The sequence below is a fragment of the Trichosurus vulpecula genome, chromosome 7, assembly GCF_011100635.1.
Source record: "Trichosurus vulpecula isolate mTriVul1 chromosome 7, mTriVul1.pri, whole genome shotgun sequence".
Taxonomy (NCBI): Eukaryota; Metazoa; Chordata; class Mammalia; order Diprotodontia; family Phalangeridae; genus Trichosurus; species Trichosurus vulpecula.
In genome coordinates this window covers 14,815,590-14,839,688 of record NC_050579.1, presented here as the reverse complement: position 1 = coordinate 14,839,688, position 24,099 = coordinate 14,815,590, and the positions used below count along the sequence as shown (strand labels likewise).

Below are 24,099 nucleotides of genomic sequence, written 5' to 3'. Positions count from 1 at the left end.
CCAAAAGCGTCGCCTCGGTGTTCCTCGATCATGACACTCCATTTCCCACCTCCTGGCCTTTGCATGGGCTGTGTCTCTTCCCTGAAATGCACTTCCTCCTCATCTCTTCTCCCTGGCATCCCTAGCTCCTCCCTTCCAGATTCAGCTTTCCTGGGCATCCTCTAATTACTTTGTGTGTATTTTGTATCGATTATTTTCTGCTTGCCTAGTGTTTTTCCATAGGGATCTCCTGGAGGTCAAGGACTGTTTGGGGGGTTTTGTCTCCCTTGAGTGCCTGAGCAATGCTTAATTAATGCTTGTCCAATGATTTATTGACCGGCCACCAGGGGTCTCCAGACCTCTAGTAATTCTAGTTCTGGGCTAACGTGCCAACAAAAGCCCACTAGAGGCATAGGACTGGTAGGGACCCTAACTAGGGACCATCACTTTAGAGCTAGGGTAACTTTGGCCGAGAGAGGGAGAGAGTGCCCAAGTGCCCTGACTGTTCACCCCACCACACACACTGTCTCCCCCGATAGAATGGAAGCTTCTTGAGGGCAGGGACGTCTGTTATTTTTAATCCCCAGCGCCTGGCACATAAGTACGTAAGACATGTTTGTTGTTGGCCTGATTTTTTTTTTTTAAACCTCAGCAGGACTTACTGAAGCTCCGAAATCTAAATCCTTTTTTGGAGCAAGGAGTGTCTAATCCCAGATTCTTTCCTTCAAAAAACCAAGCGAGCCATCCACCAACATCAAAGTCCCGTGTAGTTTGCACACTGAACTGAAAGAAGTCTGTTCTCTCGAGCTTCTCCAGGACCAGAGAAGCCATATCTCTTAGGCTGAGACTGCCCCCTAGGATGGCCAAGTAAAGGACGTCTGCCACCCAAGGGAGAGGGCCCAGGCAGAGGCAGGCTGCTAAAACCAGCATGCAGCCAGAGGGATCATTCCACTGCAGGGCAGCTGCAGAGAGGAAGGCCCAGGTTTCAGTCCCAGCCTCCCCCTACCTGCCAGCTCCCCCCCCCCAAAAAAAGGCTGCAAGCATTCATTTCTCCTTAGCCTGACACTCAAAGCCTTCCACCATGGGACCCCACATCTACCTTTGAAAGCTTACCTCCATTCAGGTCAACAAACATTTATTTATTAAGCACTTGCTGAATGCAGAGCACTGTGCTAGGCATTGAGGGGAGATCTCATGGTTAAATAAACCTCAGCCCCTGCTCTCATGGAGGGATAGGTCACATACAAAGACAACGGAGGCAGCTGGTTGGTAGCACCAATGAGCCCGGAGGCAGGATGGCCTGAGTTCAGATCTGGCCTCAGACACTTCCTAGCCAGTCATTTAACTTGTTTGCCTCAGCTTCCTCAAATGTAAAGCAGAGATAATAATAGCCCCTTCAGGACGGTTGTAAAAATCAAATGAGATCATATTTGCACACGGTAGGAGCTCTATAAATGCTTATTCCCCACCCCCCAGGCCACATCCCTGAAGTACATAAGCGTTGACTGACAGTGGGAGGGAAGTCTGATCCCTTACATGGAGGACCATGGAAGGCTTCTGGGAAGACGGGGCATTTAAGTTGGGCTTAGAGGAGCAGCAGCTGAAGATGGGGTGGGAAGTGAGCCAAGCCCCATCCAGGAAGCAGGAGAGGGCAGGGCACATTCGAGGGCAGTCCAGAATCCTGCTTGACATTGAGTACATAGAGGGAAGGGAACTGGGCAGGTTGGGGGTGGTGGGACCTAGGGTAACACCAGGTGGAATCTTGAATGCCCAGTGAGCTGGGTTCTGTTGGCAATAGGGAGCCATGGGAGAGGGGTGAGCAGAGAAGAGAGAGGGCCAGACTTATGTTTGATAAAGATGATACTGTCTTCTACTACAGGAAGGCAGGCAGGCAGGAAGACTAAACTGGAAGAGGTGGAGAGTGGAATCAAGAAATGTGGGCTTCACTAGAGTGGGGGCAGTGGGGATGAGGAGAAGGGGACGGCTGGGAGGAAGAGTGTGAGCAGGAATTTGACAAGGCTTGAGTTGGAGGCAAGAGGAAGGTGCACAGTCATAGGATCATAGATTCAAAGCTGAAAGGAACCTTGGAGGCCAGTCAAGCCCTCTCATTTTACCAATGAGGAAAGCGAGGCAGATGGGTTAGATGACTGGCCCAGGGTCACGTAGCTACTAAGTGTCCACTGTGGGATTCCAGGTCCAGAGAACTATCCCCTACCTCATGATTTAACATTGGGAATAACCCCACAGTTTGGGGTGTGGGAGACTGGAGGAATGGTGGGGGCTGCTGAAAGAAGATGAAATCAGAAAGAAGCACGTTCTGGCCCCACTAAGGCCCGTTTCCGAATCGAATCCACCCTGAACCTTTCTTCCTTGTGGGCTGTGTGTTCCACTGGACTGCCCTTCCCCCACACCTCCATCCGTGAAGGCCCAGCTCAGGCCACCATTTCTAGGCAGCCTCCTCTGAAGGTCTCCGTTGGACGGCATCTCTCGCTCTGAATTCCATTCAGGATTCTCTTGGTTCTGCTACTCTGAGTGATGTCTTTATGTGGCGCCTTCTTGCCGACTATAAGGTTCTTGGGGTCACACCTCCCCATACGTGTCTTCTTGTAGAATGTAAGCACCTTGAGGCCCAAGACTGCCTTCCTTTTGTGTTTGTTTCCTAAGCACCAAAAGTGCTTCACACATGCCATTCATTCATTCCCTCACTCACTCACTGGTTGCTGCATTCGTTTTGGTACTGAAAAAATGGCTAGAACGAAGACTTATTGGACGAATGGCTCTGGTCTCCCACTTTCCTCACCTGCCTGTGCTGGTTCCAGAGACTTGAGCCAAAGCACCCTGCTATTCATTGGGAGGGCATCAGCTGTTGCACCTGGGAGCATTTATTGGAGAAATGACCACGATTCATACATACTGGAAGAACCTGAAGGTGGGAAAGGGCCAGAGACCCTAAGGGACAGCCTGAATCTAGCAGGCAGGTGGGCTCTTGGGCCCTGCTGTGTTGCAGGAAGCCAAGAAGGCTCTCCAGCTGCCTACCGGTCCTTGTGGGCTGCCAGGATTCCAGCCCAGAAGGGAGGGCCTCAATCAGGACCTTACTGGCTGACTCAGGGAAGCGACACATGTACAGGAGGGGAATGAGAATGTCAGGGGGTTCATCAGCGGCTGAGTTGGGGTGGGGGAGGGGAAGGGAGGAGTGGGTCAGGGCCAGCCCCATAGTCTAGGAGAGCATAAGGAGAGAGTGTAGGGAAGGGGACCAGCCCTGGGTCAGAGTCACATGTAAAAATCATCTAGAACCTGGAGAGAAGGGTCTCCAAGACACGGTACCCTTGAGCTTTAGTCTGCAAGAGGCTGAGAGGTGCAACTCATCTTGGGATGAGTGGCAGAGGGGGGACCCTGAGGTCCCGTTGGGGACCATGGGGTCATGGGGAGGTAGGACAGGACATCTTCAGGGAACACTGAGGGGCCACAACTGTGGCTGCAGCAGGAGGGGCGGGACTCCTGGTCTCCTCAGGATCGGGGCCTCCCCACGCTGGGTGCTCAGAGAAAGTCAAAAAGCCCGAAATTCTTGGCTTGGTTGAGGAGGAAACAAAGAAAGAAAAGACACATTTAAGGCCCAGGGGAGAGAGGCCTTGCTGGTTAGTGGGATTACAGGGATGGAGGCAACCAGTACATGGGCACTGACAGCAGCAGGATGTTAGATGGGAGGGCTGGGCCCGCCCGGGGTGGGGATGGGCAGGGAGCTCCACGTGCCTGGGGAGGGTTAGTGAGGACAGCAGCAGATCCAGGAGGTCGAGGGCCAAGGCTGCAGGCAGGAGGGTGAGAGGGAAGGGGCTGCTCCCTATGCAGGGAGGGAGCCCCTGGGGATGGAGGGAGGGGTTGGCCACGCCTGCCGGGTTTCTGGCTGGGTCAGTCTGTGCCTTCCTGCGTCTGTGTCTGTGAGCCAGCTTGTCTGGAAGAGTCGGCGTGTCTGTCTCGGGCCACCTGTGGGTCTGTGTCTGCCCAGTGTATGTGTGTCCATTGACATCAGTCCGTAGGCATGGCTGCTGTCAGGTAGCTTGTGACTGTCAGAATACGTATGTTTATCAGTCTGTCCAGTGTGTGTATGTGTGTGTGTCTGTCTCCTTGTGTGTATGTGTATCTCTGTGTACATGTATCTGTGTGTGTGTGTGTGTGTGTGTGTGTGTGTGTATGCATGTGAGGCTGCCAGTGTCTGTGTGTGGCGCCCAGTGATATGGCATTCACGGAACTGAGCCGGCACTTGGGTTTTCATGAATGGGGAGGGAAGAGAGAGCCCTTCCCACAAGGAATCCTGAGCATGTGATCCCCATGGAGGTGCAGGGGGCAGGCAGGGAGCCAGGCTTTCCTGAAGGAGCTGCAGGAGCCCTGGGTGGGGGGTTGGTTAGGGGACCAGGGAGCAGCCAAGGGAACAACAGGGGACAGGCGGCGGTGGCTGGAGGTGGGTTAGAGGCCCGAGATGGCAGCAGCGGCAGCAGCAGCAGCAGCCCCCCTGAAGATGCCCCCTCCCCCCACCAGTGGTCAGCCCCCCAGTTTAGTTCACTTTAGTTTATTTCCCTTTGTTTAGTTACCAGACAAGTAAAAAGAGCTGACTGGTGATGGCACCAGCCTTGGGGCCTGGGGGACGGGATAGGGGCCAGAGAAGGGACGGGGAACCGCTCACATCACATCCACAAAGAACTCACTGGGGTTTCCCATGGCCATGCGGAAGGACTGTCTGCTGGCGGTCAGTTCTGGGGGCACCGAGGCCAGGTCTCGGCCTGGGGGGGCTCCCGGGGGCCCCATGGCAGCGGGTGGAGGGGGCATCATCAGCATGGGTGGGCCGTATAGCGGGGGCACCCCCGGGGGCCCGTAGGACTGGTGTGTGTGGTGGCTGCGGAGGCTGTGGGCCAGCGAGTGGTGGCTGCGGACACTGTGCTCGCTGGCGGCTGGGCCCGAGCGTTCGCTGGGGGCTCGCTCCCGCCTCAGGCTGCTTCGGCTCGTGTGGTCCGACTCGCTTCCGCTGCCCCCTGACTTGGAGTCCCCGGCCTTTGGGTCTTTTTCCTTCCGCCGGTCACTGCCACTGCGGTTGGAACCACTGCTCCGGCTGCCTGATGGAGGCATGGGGATGGGAAGGCGTGAGGGTCTGATCCCTGCCAGGCCCCAGCGCCCACCCCAGGGCCCAGGGGCAACTTACCTTCACTGTGCTGGCTGCCCGCACTGCCTCCACCGCCGTAGCTATACCCTGGTTCAGGGAAGCCGGGGTGGGGGTTATAGGGATGTGGGGGGGGTGGGTATTGGTAAGGGAAGGCCATAGGCCACGGGGCGGCCCCGGGGTGTGGGAGAGGAGCCAGCGTGTCTTGGTCCGAGGCCCCACTGGAGCCATCCTGGTCATGCAGAGACAAGTTAGCCATGTCTGCAAAGGAAACCCAAGAGAGTGAACTTCAGGTGCCAGCCCCCACCCCTGCCTCTGTCCCTCCCATCTCACATCTCAGCTCCCCTGTGGCCCTTCCACGGCATGGCCCTCAAAGCTGTGCCTCCACATCACACTTCTGGCTTGACTGTGTACAATCCAGACGAGCTAGACTCCAGCGCTAGAGCCGGAGAGGCCCTTGGAGGCTGCCTGCCATAACTGTCTCATTTAACATTTGAGGAAACTGAGGCCCAGGAAGGTTATGTGTCTTTGGATCCAAGATCTTTCTTTTGGTCATCTTTCATTTGTGTCTGACTCTCCATGACCCCATCTGGAGTTTTCTTGGCAGAGATACTACAGTGGCTTGCCATTTCCTTATCCAGCCCATTGTATAGGTGAGGAAACTGAGGCAAACAGGGTGAAGTGACTTGGCCAGGGTCACACAGCTAGGAAGTATCTAAGGACAGATTTGAACTCAGTTCTTCCTGACTCCAGGCCCAGAGCTTCACCCACTGTGCCACCTAGCTGCCCCCATCAAAGATGCAGAGTTGTTTTTTTTTCTTGATTTTTCTTATTTAAAAAAGTAAATTTCAATTTATTTTAAAATGTTTTAAATTAAAAATCTTTTACTCACTAAAAGTCTGCCTTTCCTCCCTCCCACTGCTCTCCTTCCCTACCTCCTCACACTCCACTGAGAAAGCAAGAAAAACCATATCCCGTTACAAACACAAAGTGAAGTGTCGTACAGGCCAGCCGCACCCCCGCCCTAAATATGAAAGACATAGAAGTAGAAGGATCTTCAGACGTCAAGCAGACAACAACCTATGTCTTCTGTGTAGCTAGATATTCTGCCCATTGTTTCTCCTGTTAGAACGGCAGCTTCCTGAGGGCAGGGCTTGCTTTTTGCCTCTTTGTATCGCTAAGACTTAGCGCAGTGCCTGGCACACAGTGCTTAACAAGTGACTGCTCCATGGTTTCCTCCCTCCGCACTTTTGCTCACACAGTTCCTTATACTGAGGATGCCCTCTTCCTCTCCTATGGAAACCATCCCACAGCAACAAACAGGCCAGCTCAGAAGTCACCGCTCCTTAAAGGATGGTGCAATGGTTAGGGCAATGGGCTGGAGTCAGAGGACTTGGGTGCAAACCTTGCCTCTGATGCTTCCTATCTTAGTTTCCTCAGCTGTAAAATGGGGGGATTAGACTGGAGGCCTCTTTGAGCTCTATGATCCTCTAATAAATGTTGACTGACTGAGTGATCGAATGATCCCGGATGACTTATACCTGATGGAGAAAGGCATGGACTAAGTCTGCCCTCCCTGCCCCTCAACTGGATTGCCCTTTCCAGCTGCATTTGGGGCAATGGGATTTGAGTTCGAATCCTTGGTTCTGTCACTTCTTGCCTATGTGACCTTGGACATGTCACTTAAAATCCCTAGGCTTTAGCTTCCTATCTATAAAATATAAGGGGCTAGACAACATGATTTCAAAGGTCCCTCCCAGCTCTAAATTCTATCAACTTACTCCACTAGGTGTGTGACTGTTGGCAGGATCCCTTTCCCCCCCTCTAGGCCTCAGTTTCCCCATCTGTAAAATGAAGGGGCACATGATCTTGGAGGTCCTGTCCAGCTCCAAGTTAATTTATGGAGTAGGGGGTGACACGGTCAGCTCTGCTCTTTAGGAATACTGCCATCATCAACATCGCACTGGCCACACTCCCCTCCTTTCTTGGTGAAGCAGTTCAAAACTACCCTGGCTTCTTCTCTTGCCCCCTTATCCTCTTGCAGTGTTGCCCCACCAAGCTTCAGCCTCAGATCAATCCAAATATCTGCCGCCTTCGCTCCTGTTCACATGTTACTAGAGAAAATCACGAAACTGCCCTGATTGAGCCGGTTACAAACTTACATTCCATAACCTCAGGTGGGCTCTCACTGTCGCAAGGCAATCCTTTCACACCCTCTAATTCAACTCACTCTCTCACTCCTCCCAGTGGCTCCTCCAAACCTTCGCATCCCTCCTCAGACCTCTCATGGCTTCCCTTCTCCTCACCTTCTCAGCTCAGGACTTTGCCTTGTATTTTACTGAAAAAGTTAAGCCCTTTGACATGAGGTCCCTCTTCTCCCCTCCTCCTCATCTCATATCACTCAGATGCCTTCTGTTAGTATGTCCTCCTTCATCCCTGTCTTACATGACAAGGTGGTCCTTCTCCTTGCCAAGGCCATCCCCTCTATGTGCACAAGTGATCCCCTTTCATCCTATCTTCCCCAGCAAATTATCCCCTCTCATTAATATCTGGTCTTCCCTCATCTCCTAGCCACTTCCCTGTGGCCTACAAACCTTTATATTCCTAGCATTTAGTGCAGTACCTTGCACTGAGTAGGTGCTTAATAAATGTTTGTTGACTGACTAAAACATGACCATGTCTCCCCCATCCCCCCCAAACCCTCACTTGATCCATCCATCCCCTTTAACTATTGCCTCATATCTCTCCTGCCTTTTGTGGCTAAACTTCCCAAGAAGGCAGTCTACTGCAGGTGCCTTCATTTCCTCTGATCTCACTCTCTTAACTATATAGTCTAGTTTCCAACCTCACCATTCAACCCAAACTGCCCTCTCTAGAGTTACCAATGGTATCTTAATTGCCAAATCCAGTGGTCTTTTTTCAGTCCTCATCCTTCCTGTCATCTGCAGCCTTTGACACTGTTAATCACTCCCTCCTCCTTGGTACTCTCTTCTCTCCAGGTTTTTGGAACATCACTCTTTCCCTGGTTTTCCTCCTACCTATCTGACTGCTCCTTCTGTCTCCTTTGCTGGATCTTCATTTAATTCACTCCCATTTCTCCCATTATACTATCTTATTTGTGATCTCATCAGCTCCTATGAATTCAATGACCATCTGTATACTGATGATTCTCAGATACACTTAGAGACTCAACTTCTCTCATGATGTCCAGACTCACAATTTCAACTGCCTATTGGACATCCCCAACCATCTTAAAGCTAACCCTCTAAAACCGAACTCAGTATCTTTCCCTCCAAACTCTCCCCTCTTCTAAATTTCTCTATAACTATGCAGGACACCAACATTCTCCCAGTCACTCAAGCTTGCAACCTAGGAGTCACCCTGAGCTCCTCATTATCTCCTACTCTGCCCTCCTCAGGCCCCAGTATCCAATCTGTGGTTGAGGCTTGCTGATTTCACCTCTGCCACATCTCTTGTCCATTTCACCTCTGCCACATCTCTTGTCCTTTTCACCTCTGCCACATCTCTTGTCCATTTCACCTCTGCCACATCTCTTGTCCATTTCACCTCTGCCACATCTCTTGTCCATTTCACCTCTGCCACATCTCTTGTCCATTTCACCTCTATGGCATCTCCCTCCTCACCTCTACCTCCTGCCTTCCCTGGCTTCCTAAAACCCCACCTTCTACAAGAAGCCTTTCTCAGTCCTCCTTAATCTCAGTGCCTTCTCCTGTGTTGATTATCTTTAATTTACCCTGTATACATCATCTTGGTGCATAGCTATTTCCATGTTGTCTCCCTTTTTGACTGTGAGGTTCCCAAGGGCAGAAAATATCTTTTGCCTTTCTTTGTATCCTCAGTACTTGGCACAGGGCCTGGCACATAGCAGGTGCTTAATACATGCTTACTGACCAAATGACTTCACCTTTCTGGGCCTCAGTTTCCTTATGTAGAAAATGAGAGGGTTGTACTAACTGGCATCTAAGTTATAATCCAGCTCCTGGTCTATGACCTCTCTGGGCCTCAGTTTCCTCCTCTGTAAAATGAAGAGGTCTCTACCAGCTCTCAGTTTATCCTTAAAAGATCCTTAAATCACTTCCCCTCCCTGGGACTTAGTTTCCTGATCTATAAAATGAGGGGACTGAACTATGACCTTAGAGTTACTTTACAAGTCTCAATTACTTATCAGGTGAAATTCAATAAATAAATAATATAGTAAATCTCATATGACATTTTTCTTGGGTAGCTAGCTCCACTGGGGGCAGCTAATGGAACAGTGGATACAGTGTGGGGCCTGGAGTCAGGAAGATTCATCTTCCTAAATTCAGACACTTAGAGTAACTGTGTGACCCTGGGAAAGTCACTTAACCCCATTTGCCTCAGTTTCTTCATTTGTAAAATGAGCTGGAGAAGGAAATGGTCTTTGCCAAGAACCGCCTCCCCCCAAAAAAAGAGTCAGACATGACTAAAAAGTGCCTGAAAACTATCTCCATTCCAAGTTCAAGTTAATTTTCCAAGACTGGTCCTGGAGTTCCATCCCCAAGACACAGTAGCGTCCACTTTACTCAGCATAAGTATAACGATCACCTAGCTCCTGTAAACCTTAGCCTAGGCCATCTCCCTTCTTTGCCTGAACAGGGTGTGAGCAGCTTCTTGTCAATGCAACTGGCAAAGATTTCTTTGTGCCAAGCAGTTCTCTGACTTGAGACAAATATCCATGATTTCTGGGCCCTAGTGTTCATGATTATCTCTCAACGCATGTTTCCCCAGACTCATCCATACGTATTTTAATTCTGCATGCTTAATTTATGTATGGCTCTGCTTCCAAAGGAGGATCGAAGAGGGTATCATTTCATACACTCTGAAAGCCAGAATTGGCAAGGACCGCAGAAGACCACAAGTCAGACCCATTTGTTCTACAGATGAGGAAACTGAGGCCCAGGGAGTATCATAAGATCAGAGATTTAGAGAAGCCTCAGATTCCAACTAGTCTAACCCTCCATCATGCCAAGTAGGACACACACACACACACACACACACACACACACACACACCCCCTCAGTTTATCAGCTCATGATTTTTCCAATGACAGGAAAGGTGGGAGTGTCGGGGTAGGATAAGGCACTGAGGAAGGGAGGTTGTGGGAGCACGTACTACCACAGAGGTCGCCGAAGATATAATAGCATTGCTCTGAGAAAGTGATCTTGTTGACCGTGTGACGGATGAAGCCGGCTTTCAGCAGGTTGCTGGCGTATTTCCGGGCCTCGCGCCGGTCCGTGAAGCCCTCCACGTTGTGGTACAACCAGTCCACTACGTCTGAACCTGGAGGCAACCCAACCTCTTGAGAGACTGGTGGAGGGGGGTCCCTGCCCCCAGCCCCAGCCCGCCTTGCCCCAGGATCTCAGGGGGACAGTGAAACCTGAAGCTGGCTTCACCTCAGTGGGAGTCATCAGCATCTCAGGTGCCAACAGTGTGCTGCTGGGACTCCAGCTTACCGATGAAGGCGTTAGGGATGGTGATCTTGAGCCACATACGGTCTCGGACCTCTAGCCCAGACTCAGGGGAAGCCATAGCTTTAACTATGGTGGCCATGTCGCTGTGGATGGACAGGTGAAAGTCATCGAGGCCTGAGCGGGACAGAGACAAAGCAATGGGAAGCAGACAAAACCATGACTCTGGAGTCAAGAGGCCCTGGGTTCAAATCCCACCCTGGCTACTTTCCATCTGTGAGAACTTGGGGAATCTCCTTTTCTCTCACTGTTTTTTCATCTGTGAAGGTCCATTCTAACGCTGAAAGTCTTTGTTCTAAGTGGGATAGAATGGAAGGGAGTGATAGCTGTTGATCCTCTACCTCCCACATTTCAGCTAAATTCATTAAGAAATTACTCCGTATCAACTATGTGTCAGGCACTGTACTGGGTTCCAGGGAGACATAAGCCATGGAACAAGTTACTTCAGGTTCCTGGGCCTTAGTTTCTTCATCTTTAAGATGGGTCCCTCCCAGCTCCAAACCCATATGCCTCTGACCCTGCCCTTAAGAAGGGCAGACAATGAGGTTAGGGATGCCGGATGTCGAGGACTCGGAGGCAGCTGGTTGCCTCCAACCCCTTCTGTCCTCAGAAGCCTAGGAGGCTCAGTGCTGCTTTCTCACCTTCCTCTGCACCCTGTCCTCCCTCCTTCCTCACTTGGGGAGGCTGCTTCTGCAGATCAAGGACCTCACGTTCCCTGTTCTGAGGAGGAAAGGAAGGGGAGGCCAGGCAGGTACTTACGCTCGGTGTCAGGGATGGAGCTGGCGATGGAAGAACTGGTGGATGTGATGGTGCTGAGGGAGGGGCTCATGCCATAGGCTGGGAAGGTGCCTGTCATTGCTGCTGTGTGGGATACCCACGCTGCAGGGTCAATGGGGCGGATTGGCTCACCTGGGGAGGCGGGGAGACAGGTAGTAACTGCTGGTCACAAGTCACCAACTCCTGTCACTTCTCCCCAGCTGCACCGCCCCCCCACCCCGCCCAAAGCCTGGGACAACTGCCAAGGCAAAGAGGATGGGAGAGAATGAAGGTGACTGACGGCATAACTCTGGCACAGTTGTTTCCCTTCTCTGGACCTCAGTATTCTCATCTGTAAAGCAAGAGCAGTTGGGACTCCATTCTAGTCTTTTCCCACCAAAGGTTTTAGGGATCTGAAGGGCTGCTTCTGCTCCTGGCTCTCCCTTTCTGCCCGTAAAGCCTTCTTCTCGGCTAGGCCTGAGAGTAAGCTGTTCCCTGGGGGTGTGGGAATGACATCCCCAGGGGTGGCAGACGCAGGAGGTAGGAGACACAGGGGCTCACATGTGCCAGGCACCAGCTTTAGGGATGACTCCCCCATCCACTTACTCCTGGGCAGGGTGAAGCAGCCTCGGGGGCTGGGGTCCCAGCATTTGGCCACTGTCAGGGTGATAGGCCTGCAACCAAGAGGCAAGGGGTCAGGGTTAGGTGTAAGATCCTCCCTCTCCCTCTCTCTTTCTCTCCTTCTCTCTCTCTCTCTCTCTCTCTCTCTCTCTCTCTCTCTCTCTCTCTCTCTCTCTCTCTCCCCTCCTTCCCCCCAATATGCACACTCTCACTTTTCCCAGGAACAAGTTCAGGACAGGTTACAAATCCTTCCCTGATACCCACAGAGTATCCTCTCTGGTGCTCTGGTGCAGTGGGAGTGCTAGGTTTGAAGTCATGGAACCTGGATTCAAAATCTCTGGCACTTACTAGCTATGTGACCTTAACCTCTGTTTGCCTTAGTTTATGGTTTGGCCTAGGTGGCCTCTCAGTCTTTCAGCTTCTAGGTCTGTAATTCTATAATGACCTGCGTCATTGACTTGCCAATCGAGTGGCTGTCTTCTGCCCCTCAGTCCCCCTCTCCCTTCCCTCCCACTTCATACCCTGGTTTGTGCACAATTTCTCGAAGTACTCGCACAGCGTCATCATTACTCATGTTCTCAAAATTGATGTCGTTTACCTGGGGGATGAAGGCACAGAAAGGGAACAGAGCTGAGCCCACGGCCAGGTCTCCTCTTCTTTCCCCCCCACTTCCACCCCAGAGTCATCTCAAGTAATGGGATGGGGGGCTCCTATTCAGAAAGGAGGGATTTGTAACCAGGAAACCCCAGCCTTCAAGGAATAGGGATGCAGGGCCCCTGGGTGGTCAGGGAATGTGTGGGCACCTGTAGGAGCATGTCCCCCGGCTCAATCCGTCCATCAGCAGCCACGGCTCCACCCTTCATGATGGAGCCAATGTAGATGCCCCCGTCACCCCGTTCGTTGCTCTGACCCACAATGGAGATGCCCAGGAAGTTGTATTTCTCTGTCAGGGTTGGGGTGGAGGGAGAGACAGGATGGTACAAAAAGCCAGAGTCACAATTCTGGCCTCTCCCAAAATGCAGAGATTTCAACAACACTGATGACAGAGGTCACCCAGCCTCTAGAGGAAGGCAGCTAGCTGGGGAGCACAATGGGCAGAGGGGTGGGCCTGAATTTAGGGATCAGTTCAAATCTGGCCTCAGCCTTTTACTGGGCATGTGACCTTGGCCAAGTCACTTAACCTCTGATTGCCTGTTTCCTCTTCTGTAAAATGGGGATGGTGACAGCACGTAGTTCGCAGGGTGGCTGTGACATTCGAATGAGAAGATACACACGGTGCTTTGTAAACCTCAAGAGGCTGTACAGATAGATGTCAGCTATCATTAACACTGCTCAAATCGGACCGTGATTGAGGAGACAGTGCTAACGTTAGGATCCTAGGATTAAGGCTGGCAGGGACCTTGGAGCTGTCTAGTACAATCCCTTCCTTTGACAGCTCAGGAAACTCAGGCCCATTTGAGTCAGCATTCGCACCCAGATCTAGACTCCAGCAGCGGGGCATGACACTGAGCTGTAATACACCGTACACATCCATGGTGACTGGGCCCCATCTGGGGCAGCCCATTTCCAGAAGGGCACTGACCAGCTAGAGAGTGCATGTGGGAGGGTGCCCAGCAAGAAGGGGGACTGGAGACCTGGCCACCTGAGGATAGCTTGAAGGAACTAGAAAATTGAGTCTAGAGACCAGAAGACTGGGCAGTTATAGATGGGTTTCCTGTTCAGGTACAGGTTGGACTGGCTGCCTTTGAGGGCCCCTAGAACATGTTCCAAGGAAGCCAGATGACTTTGAGTCATTAGCATAGGAGGGATGGTAGAAAGCTCTGAGGACAAGAAGACTTTCAGGTAGAGGTGGGCCAGGGCAGGCCAGGACCATGGCTGCAATGTGGGAAGGGGGCAGGGGACAGACCTCAGAATTGGGGAGCAAGAGAGACAGCTAGGCTGAGGCTCAGAACAACGGACAACCTCCTAATACAGTGAGCTATCTAAAAGCAGGAAGGCCTGCCCCTCCCCAGAAGCCCTTGCTGGGGTGCTGGGGTCAGGCTGGCCCCTCCCCAGAGGACCTTGTTAGGGTGCTGGGGTCAGGCCTGCCTCGCTGGGGTGCTGGGGTTGGACTGGTTGGCTCTCAAGGGAGAGTAAGGGGTGGGGTGGGGGCAGGATTCAGATCCTGGCTAAGAGAAGAGATGTGGAGGGCAAGGCTTGTGGGGATGGGGATGGAAAGGGAGGTGGGAGAGTATCCACCCTACTCACCCATATTGAGCGTGACAGTGATAATGTTGAGGGACATAGTAGAATCTGTAATGCTGCTGAAGGATGAGGACTGTAAGAGAAGAAGCCCTTGAGACGAGGAGTAGCCAGGCCCCCCAGTCCCCTCCCACCAGGGCCAGGGAGGTCCTTGTCCTCAGCCCAGCCCAGGAACAGGCACGTACCCGCTCAATCCGGGCCACCTTCTGTTTCCGCCGACGCCGCTTGTGTCTCCTCATGAGGCGAGATGCACTGCTCTGCTCTGTGGAGCTGCTGAACCTGGAGGGTGCACAGAGCATCCCCACGGTGTCCCCACCACCAAGGCTCTGAAACTTCTCACTATCCCCTGGGCTCCTGCGGCCCATTCCACCCCTTGGAGCTGCTAAACCTGGGCGGGGCATAGTCCATCCCCCTGGTATCCTGCTGCTATCCCTTGGGGCCCCACCTGAAGTCCTCCCCTCCAGGCTTACCTGCTGGTAGAATCATCCTCATCAGAGTCGAAGAAACTTGTGGTTTCCAGCTCACTGCTCATGAGGGTAGAAGAGCTGTCATAACCCCCAGGTTCCCTCCTCCGCTCACCTTTGGCTGTGCCGTTCATCCGGGCCACTACAGGAGAGGGGGCAGGGAAGGGGAGAGGTGGTGGTGGGGGCAGCATAGCAAATCAGTGGGGGAGACCCAGATTCCAAGTCAAGCAGGAGCAAGAAGGGGAGAGGCCAGGCAGGGCTTCTGGGAGGCAGAGTGGTGTATTCTGGGAAACATGGAATCCCAGGGCCTGAGTCTGTATCCTGGTTCTGCCATGGACTGCCCATGTGACCTAATACAAACTGCTTGACTTCTGAGAGGGAACTGGACTAAGCTCTGAATTGACAACCCTGTGGGCTGAGCAGAGGGGCTGGGGGTCGGGGTTCGAGGGGTACCCACCGTGTTCTGGCCCATCCCTCCGTCGGGGCCGCTCCTGCTGCGCAGACACCAGGGAATCAGTCTCAGTATCATTGTCCAGGTTCTCCTGGCTCCCCCCACCAGTGTGAGGGCTGCAGGGGGAGAGGGACCCATGTTGGGGGACGGGAACAGAGACACATTGCCGTTTTCAGGCCTTGCCAGAGGAGGTTCAGTCTCTTCTCCCGCTAGCTGGAGGCTGGAGTCCTCTTTCCCATCATCTCTTTTCCCAATGGGTGTCCTTCCTCCCTCCTCCCCACCTTCTCTGTACTCACTGGAAGGAGGGAGGCCGGGAGTCCCCAATGCCACCTGTGCGTTCCATGGGGGGAGGCAGCTCAGAAGGATTGTCAGGGCAGAAGGAGCCAGGCTCAGGGTGTGAGCCCTCTGCTGACACCAGCTAAGCACAGAGCAAGACCACAGAAATGAGAAAGAAGTCGGTTATTTTTTAGCGGGGAGGGGCTATGGACAGAGGACAAGAGGGGTTCAGGGGGCAGGATGAAGGTCTGGGGAATAAGATGGCATGGCACCACATTTGGAGAAGAGCTGGTTTTGAATCACAGCTTTGCTTTTGATTGGCTATGTGACCTTGGGCAAGGCACTCTGGGCCTCAGTTTCCTCATCTGTAAATAGAGGAGATGGTCTATAAGGCCCCACTCAGTTTTACTTTCAATGAAATGGGTTGGGAAAGTGAAGGAGACAGGGCAGATTAAAGGGGACAGGCCCACTGGTGACCAGCGAGCTGAAGCAAAGGTCACCAGAGGCTCGAGGCCCAGTCCCAGGCAAGGAGATATCTTATACCCATTGGAGCTCCTTGCCCCTCTCCCCTTCTCCCAACCATGCTGCAGAACAAGCAATCCAACTCAGAGAGGGAACTTAGGGAAGACCCTGGCCCTGGAGGACCAGCTGCCACCCCCACACCCGGTGATGTCCACGTTCTTCCCAACACCAGGGGAGCTCGTGTGAGAAGTGAGTGGGCCATCTTAGCACACATGGAAAGAAAGAAGAGGAGACACAGATGTGACAGTGATGGGGAAGGGAAGGGCGGGGCCTCTGCTCCTTACCCAGGACACCACCCGGCCATTGAAACACGGAAGCCTCGCGTTGTCATCAGAGATTTCTTCCTTAACCACCCTGAAGGCAATGAGGAGGCCAGTTAGCCGGGGGCAGCTACCTCCTGGAATGAAGCCTCCATCTGCCCCTGGGCTCTTTCTCCCCTTGGCTCTAGGACTAACCCCTCTGCCCAGTGCCAACTTGTCAAGAGCAGAAGGCAGCCAGCACTCCTCTTCTCCTGCCCAGCCTGTCATCTTCTCCAATTTAAATATTCCCAGTTCTTTCAACTGCCTTTTTTCAAACACAGGCAGCTGGTATCCCAGGATGGCTCGTTAGCACCACCTCAACACTCCAGATGGGCCCTTCTGCCTCCCTCCCCCATGCCAGCCACCACCTGTTCCCAGGTACTCCCTGTTATCTCACTGCCAGCCCTGTCACATCTGCCCCTTCCTTGTGGTTCCCTTTTGGGTCCTCCTTCCAAGCCCCAAGCCTGGAGCCAAACAAAAGGGCACAACCATTGCATCTAGACAGAAGATGGTACTAGGCAAGGGGCCCATGGCTTCCCTGGACAGGAAACTCCAGACCCCAGTGCAGGGAAGCATCTTCTCTGAAACTCAGGCTGGGCCAACTGGATAGAGCAGCCTTTGTCAAACTGTTGATCTCAGGACCTCTTTTATGCTCTCATGACTTAAGGAGGACCCCCGCCCCCACACAGAGCTTTGGTTTATGTGAGTCATAGTTACAGTACTAAGTGAAAACATTTTAGAATCATTATTTGGGGTCTAGGTGACGCAGTGGATAGAGCGATGGGCCTGGAGTCAGGAAGACCTGGCCTCAAATCAGGCCTCAGACCCTTACTATCTGTGTGACCCTGGGCAAGTCACTTAATGCTGTTTGCCTCAGTTTCCTCATCTGTAAAAGTGAACTGGAGAAGGAAATGGCAAAACCACTCCAGCATCTTTGCCAAGAAAAACCCATGAACAGTATGGTCCGTGGGGGTCACAAAGAGTCAGACGTGACTGAACAACAAAGAGGATTGTTATTAATACAGTTTTGACCTCACAGACACCCTCAAGGAGTCTCAGGGACCCCAGGATTCCCTGGACCACTCTTTGAGAAACCCTAGCTAGACACCAGGGAATCACTAAAGTGATTTGCTCAGGGTCACACGTACGCATACACACACATACATTTAAACATTTCTATGTCTCAGAGGCAGGACGTTAACCCAGGTTAATGCAGAAACAAACAGAAAAAGTGGTCACTGGCTCCCTTCCCTTCTCCAACTACCACAAAAGTACTCAGCATATACTTTGTATTTATTTGGAAACGTTTGCTACTTTCCCCAGGAGAAGAGAAGTTATTTGTCGGCAGGGCCTGTCTTGTTCTTGTGTTCTCAGCTCCCAGGCCAGCGCCTGCACACAGGATGCGCTTGATAAATGTTTGTTACATGACTGAATGAATTAGCTGGAAATTCTGGCTTGGGGTTCCAGTCGGGCAGGATGTGGGAGAACATAGAGGATCAGAGCAGGGATGAGGGGAGCCAGGGTCTAGAGGGTACAGGGTAACGGAAGTCTCAGGACACCCGACCCTCCCAAGTATCTCGGGAAGATGGGCACTGAGGACTTGAGAGTGGCTCGTAGGGAAGGTGGGTGGCAGGCATCTGGAGGGTGTGAGGTCTGGCATAGAGATAGGGAGAGTGGAGGGAAAGGAGAGGGATACGGTTGAGGGAAGGGCGAGGACGACCCAATTTCTTGGTTGGAGGAGGAAGTGTACTTGGCTGCCTGTGACCCTCACATTCCTGGTGTTTCGGCCAAGTTTGCAGAATGGGCTGATCCCCAACCCCCACAGAGTCCCTCTTTCTCCCAGCTATACCCCGCTTCCCAGCAGCTGACTAAGGTGGGCCAAGGCATCCTTAGGCAGAGGCGATAGACAGGGCCACACAACGAGGAGGAAGAGCTAGAAGCCGGGGGCTGGCTGGGGGAGGGCCCGTGAAAGAGAAAGGAAGGAGGCTGGGGCCTTTGGCCTCCTGGGCCAGAAGGAGGCGAAGCAAAGCCGAGGGCCGGACCCAAGCATCTCTGAGGGTTCCTGAGACTGAAATCAGCACAGGCCCTCTCCTCTGGCAGTCTGTGTCTAGCTCCCAGGTCCAACTTCCTGGGGCTCACTGCCATGGTGTAGACATTGAGTCAGGGTTCAAATCCTGCCTCAGACACTTACTAGCTACGAGGCCCCAGGTAGGCCACTCTCTAAGCCCGTTTCCCCTTTTGTAAAAGAGGGAGAATCACACCAACTTCACAGGGCTGTGGTGGGGATCCAATAAGATCATGGATGCCAAGTGCTCTGCCAACCTTCAATCGATTTATGAATGTCGGCCGCTGTCATCATCACCGACTCAGTGGAAGCTGAGGGGCCATGGAGTCTCTCGGGGTAGCTGATCACCTTTCCGAAGAGAAGGGCCTTGAATTCCCCCCTTCATCTGGGCCTCATTTCCTCCTCAGGGCATTCATAACCTGGCCCTTTCCTATTCTCCAGTCTCCCCTTCACATAATTTGAGATCCAGTGAGTCTGATTCTTGGTGATTCCTCAAACAAGGTACTCCATCTCTAGCCTCCAGGCATTTCCCCTGGCTGTGCCCCATGCCTGGAATGCTTTCCTTCCTCATCTCCCATTCTTGACTTCCTTCAAGTCCTAGATAAAATCCTACCTTATACAGGAAGCTGTATCCCCCGTGCTTAGCACTGTACAAAGTAGGTGCATAGCACATAGCAGGCACTTCATAAACGCTTGCTGACTGACTATAAAGTGAGGGGTGTGATCCCAAGCTCCTCTGAGGTCCCTTCTAGCTCTGTGGCTCCAGGACCACCATGGCATCTGTCCCCACAGAACTGGGGCTGCCCCACACTTTCAGATAGATACTTATTGTTTCCCCAGCAAGATTGTGGGTTTCTCAAAGGCAGGGAACGAGGGAGTCTCCTTCCTTCCTCTGTGTGCCCCCCGATCCCCAGCACAGGACTAGGTCACTCTATTCCATCCGCTCGACAAATATTTACCAAGCACCCGCCGTGGGCTGTTGTTGAATAAATGTGTCCTGTTCTGAGCATTTCAAAAACCCACCAACTCCTCCCAAAGCAGCGGCTGAGATTCCCACCTCTCCCCAGACTGCCCACGGCCAGGCTCCCAGCCACAGAACCACAGAGAACATCTGGCTCTGGAGGGTCTTCAGAGACCAACTCTCCCATGCTGCGGATGATGAACCTGAGGCTCGAGAACCAAAGAGGACTCCCCCTTTTCAGTCCAGTTTTCTCAGCATATTCTTTTCTGAATGTGAGTCTCTCAGATCCTTCTTGACATCTAGCCCAGTCTGCCATCACGCCGGCAGCTGTTCTCCTTCCCAGATCCAGTCTCTTTGGTCTGCCCTCAGGAAGCCACCCCCCACACCAAATGAGAGTGTGGGCACAATGGGTGTGAGGAGGCGACACGCATCATGGTCGCCATCAATCAGTGTGGAAGAGCTGATGGACAGCTGGGCCTGGAGTCATACTGCCCGGCTCTCCCAGTGCCCCAAGAAACTCTCTACAATTCCCAGGTGCACACACTTTCACGGGTGGAGTGAATTTCCTCACCTGGAAGTTCTCTATACTGGTCCAGTAAAAAACCACACTTACATGGGGCTTCAAGGTTTTCCAAATGCTTTCCATTAGCGGGCCTGCCACCCCATGAGGAGGCAGTGTGGTGCAGCGGGCAGAGCGCCGGCCTTGGGATCAGACTCTGCCTCTGACACTCCCTAGCTGGGTGACCACGTACAAATCACGGGGCCTCGATATACCTGCTTCCTCAGCCATGAAATGGAGCAAGTACCTGTGGTACTGACCTCACAGGGCCATCCTGAGGACCGAAGGATGCTAGGTAGGAAGAGGCCTTGTGAGCCTTAGCAGCAAACAAACAGCAGCCTTTTTTTTTTTTAATTTTTGCTGGAGCTGGTGATTTTATGGATGTTAGGAACTCCCAGGTGAGGGAACTCCCTCTACTAAAGCAGATCTCCAACTGCTCCATTATTTACAGGCTTAAAGAGTGGCCTGGGACAGTGAGGTTAAGTGACTTGCACAAGGTCACAAAGCAGGATCTATAACGGGGGGGGGGGGGGGGGGGCTTGAACCCAGGTCTTCATGGGACCATAGAACTGGATTTGCCACCCAGGACTTTCATTTTCAATTTTTCCCCCAGGTAGATTATGGTTTTTTCAAGGGCAGGGACAGGGTGAGTCTCCTTCTCTTGCACATCCCACAGAGAAGCTACTTTTCATTATCATGAGGGATGAAAATGATTAATTTGCATGTGAGGAAGCTGAGGCAAACAGAAGTGAAAGGTTGCACAGGTCAAGAGTGTCAGAGGCAGAATGTGAACCTGGGTTTCCCTTGACCCTAAGTCTAGCACTTGTCCACAGGCACACAACCGGACTGGAAGGAATAGGGTTAGATTTGGCAAATGTTTTCTAAGTGTGGGGGTGAAATGATACCATCCCTGTCCTCAAGGAGCTGATAGTCTAGCAGGGGTATGAGATGTGCTCACAAGGAGAGGAGTGGGCTGGGAGCTTTAAGGAGGGCCAGAGAGGAGAGGAAGTCAGAAGTCTTGGGAATCCTGGGACACGGGGAATGGCGCCTCTCCTCAGCACGTGAGACCTCACCCAACAGGAGAGGCTGACAATCTACCTTCATTCCCTTCTCCCCAGTGTCTTGACTCTGCCTTTAAGGAACCCACAACACACCTCCCCACCGCCTGTCATCCTTCCAGCCCCTGTTCCATCACCAACACCTTTAATGTTCATTTCTTCCTCTGTCATCTTCCTAAGTCTGTCTGCTATCTTGGCTCCAAATTTTCCAATAAAGCACCACCAGCCCCTAGGGCCTTCCTCATCTCTAGAGCAAGGGCAGGATCCCTTGTTCTCACTTTCAAGATATTCAATAGCATTCAAAGAATCCTTTGGAAGTAGGGGGAGGGAGTGGGCAAGATGGGGTCTTTGTGATGAGGACGGGGTCTCCCATATTCCCAGGACTGCCCCCAAACTCACCTCCAGCCCCTCAGAGTTCCTTAGCTGGCTTCCCTAGGCCACACACCAATACCTCTCTCCATCCATTCACTTTGCCCTTTCCACTACATCTTCCATCCATCCCTCATTTTCCTCTTCAGCTTCTTTCCTACAAATCCTGCAAATCAACAACGGGGATATCTCGCCCTGGAAGTCTAGGTGGTGTTCTGAAGGTTCCCCCTTCCCCAAACTTGCCTCTTTCCTCTACACCCCCAGAAGTTAGCTCACACTCAGCCTCCACCTTCCCTCAGCCTCACAGGACACATCCAGTCAATTCTACCTCCAAATCCCTCACGACAGTCCTTTTTTACAATAATCCCACTCCAAAGGCCCTCGTCATCTCTGCCTTCCCTTTTCCCCGTCATCCTCCACGCAGGTGCTAAAGTAACGTTCCCCAAAACACAGAACTGATCACATCACTCCCCTGATGACGAACCTTCATGAGCCCCCTAACGCTGTTTGAATAAAACACAAACTCCTCATCTTGGCTTTTGATACCACCCTCCTTCTCGTCCACAACACACCAACCAAACTGGCCTGCTAGCTCCATTACCTGCCTCTGGGCATTTGTCCTGGTTATCCCCATGCCTGAGATACCCTCCTCCCTCTTCTCTTCTTTCAGGAGCAAGCTCTTCCATCAAAGCCTTCCTGAATCTCTCACTTCTCAAAAGCACTCCAACACATCCATGAACTCACTGATGAAGCTGGCTCCTCCACTAACGCAAATCTCAACCCATTCCTGCTTTCCCATAAATTCAGCCCACTGGGTCCCGGCTAACCTGCTGGAGACCTTCCTCAATTTCTCCTCAAAGGACCCCACATATTTATGCGCCTTTATCATTTACTGTCTACCATTCTAAGGAGCAGAATAGAAGCTCCCTGAAGATGGGCTGGCTCCTTGTTTCTGTTTCCCTAGTGTCAGGCACACAGTAGGCACCCAATAAATGTTTGGTGAATTCGAAGTCTGTGTGACCAAATCAGTCAAACTCGATTGAAGGTCCTGACCCTGCTGGCTCCTCCCTGGAACCCTCTTTTCGTGTTCCTCTGGCTGCCTGGGCCAAGAGAACTGGAGGGGTGAGAAAACGAGATCTCCCAGGCCAGGCCAGGGCAGGACACTGATAATGCGAGCTGACATCTGCAGATCGTTCCGAGCACTTAACATACATTATTATCTCAAATGATTCTCTCTGTTCGAAGGGATGGGCCAGCCCGGAAGAAGAAGCTGGCTTGACGATGAAGGACCCCCTCCCCACAACTCCAGGTCTTCCCTTCCACAAAGCAGGACCCAGGGGGGAGAAAGAGAATAGACCTGGGGAGGGGGGTTTCTGAGGAGGCAGCCCATCAGGCCCGGGAGGCTGGGCTGTGGCCACCCCCACTGGGCCTCCTAGCCTAGCCCCCAGTCCCTTCTCCTGCCAGATTGAGTGGGAGCCCCTCCCCCATTCCCAGGGGAGCTGGGGGGGAGGGGGAGGAGGGAAAGGGGGGCCTCTCCAGGCCAGCTGCTACAAAACCTTCCGGCTGCAGCAACATTCGCTCCAACATTCCATCCCCTCTTAAAGGGGAAGTCTCTCTTCTAAATCCCCCCCATGCTGGGCACTAGAGCTGGCTTAGAGCAAGAGTGTAGGCCCCGAAGGGGAAGGGGGAGCGCCCCAGCCAGCAGGGCCTCCTTGGTGAAAGAGATCCCTCCTCGCTGGGGACTCCCGCCCCTTCAGGCTCCGAGCAACCTGGGGAGAAGGAGCCGCCGAGAGCGGCGGAGCAACTGCTTTTCTGAGCCCGGGACCCCAAATGAGCCTCCACTTGGGGGGGGTGGGGGTGGCGGCGGCACCGCCCACCAGCCCGAAGCTTCGCTCTGGGCAGCCAGCTGGCACGGGTGCCCGCTGGACATCGCAGCCCCGGGCCCGGCCGGGCGCACGGATGGAGCACCCCGGGCCTGGGAGGAGGCCCCTCGGCGCTGTCCTGCTCCCGGGGCCCCCCGCTCGGCGCCCGCCGGGTGGGTCCCCCAGGCCCGCGCTCACCCGAAGTCGTCGTCCATAGACTTGAAGAAGAACTTGTAGGTGGGCCGCTGCAGCACGCCCTTGAAGTCGGCCAGGGTGACGCGCTCGGCGGGCAGGGGCAGCTTCACCAGGTACGGCGTCTCCTGGCCGTCCAGGTGGTAGATGATCTTGGTCTCCCCCATGGTTCCGGCCCGCGCCCCCGCGTCCCCCGCGTCCCCCGCGTCCCCCGCGCCCAGGCGCCCTGGCCTCGGACCCGGCCGGAGCGCTGGGCTCCGATGCGCTGCGCTGCCCTGCGGCTCGGCGGCTCGCTCTCCGGACCACGGCGGCCGCGGCTCCCTTGTTCTCCGGCCGCCCCCGGGTCCCAGCGCCGCCCGTCCGTCTCCCCGCCTCCCCGCCTCCCCCCTCTCCAGCTGCCCGCCACAGCTTCCGCTCTCCCAATTTCCCTGGCTTTGGAGGCGACGGTGACTCTTCCGGCAGCCCGCTCCTCCCCAGCGGCCCCGCCCCGGGATTCTCCGGTCACTGTCCCTCCTGTGCACCCCGGAGCTGGCGCCGAGCCGCGAGCCCTCGGCCTCGGTTTCCTGGCTCTGTAAAAACGAGGGGACTGGACCAACGCACCTCCAAGGTCCCTGGCGGCCCTCCCATCCTTTGTGAGCCGTTTGGAGGCTACCAGCCCGACGGGGGCTTTGGGGTGGCCCAGGGGGTAGGAAAGAACCGGAGGTGGTGTTACAACTCGAACCGCACCCCTATCCCATTACCGACTGGGAGACGTGCCCACTAGAT

The 24,099-nt window shown here is 53.5% G+C and overlaps 1 protein-coding gene across 2 annotated transcripts; it reads right to left on the bottom strand.

Annotated features, from left to right (window-relative positions):
* Positions 1-2,872: 2,872 nt before the first annotated feature.
* On the bottom strand, positions 2,873-23,501 carry DVL3 (dishevelled segment polarity protein 3). 2 transcript variants are annotated; one of them, XM_036766987.1, is made up of 16 exons: positions 23,341-23,501; positions 16,254-16,323; positions 15,468-15,589; positions 15,178-15,287; positions 14,727-14,862; positions 14,442-14,535; positions 14,263-14,332; positions 12,819-12,958; positions 12,537-12,613; positions 12,001-12,068; positions 11,398-11,547; positions 10,624-10,755; positions 10,283-10,450; positions 5,171-5,389; positions 4,680-5,084; positions 2,873-3,548 (listed from the first exon to the last, which is right to left on the bottom strand). In XM_036766987.1, the coding sequence occupies exons 1-16, from the start codon at positions 23,499-23,501 to the stop codon at positions 3,517-3,519; spliced, it is 2,154 nt and encodes a 717-aa protein (XP_036622882.1). In that variant the 3' UTR covers positions 2,873-3,516. The 2 variants fall into 2 exon arrangements, with proteins under 2 accessions (XP_036622882.1, XP_036622883.1); XM_036766988.1 differs by lacking the exon at positions 2,873-3,548 and having other exon boundaries at positions 4,528-5,084.
* Positions 23,502-24,099: the final 598 nt, after the last annotated feature.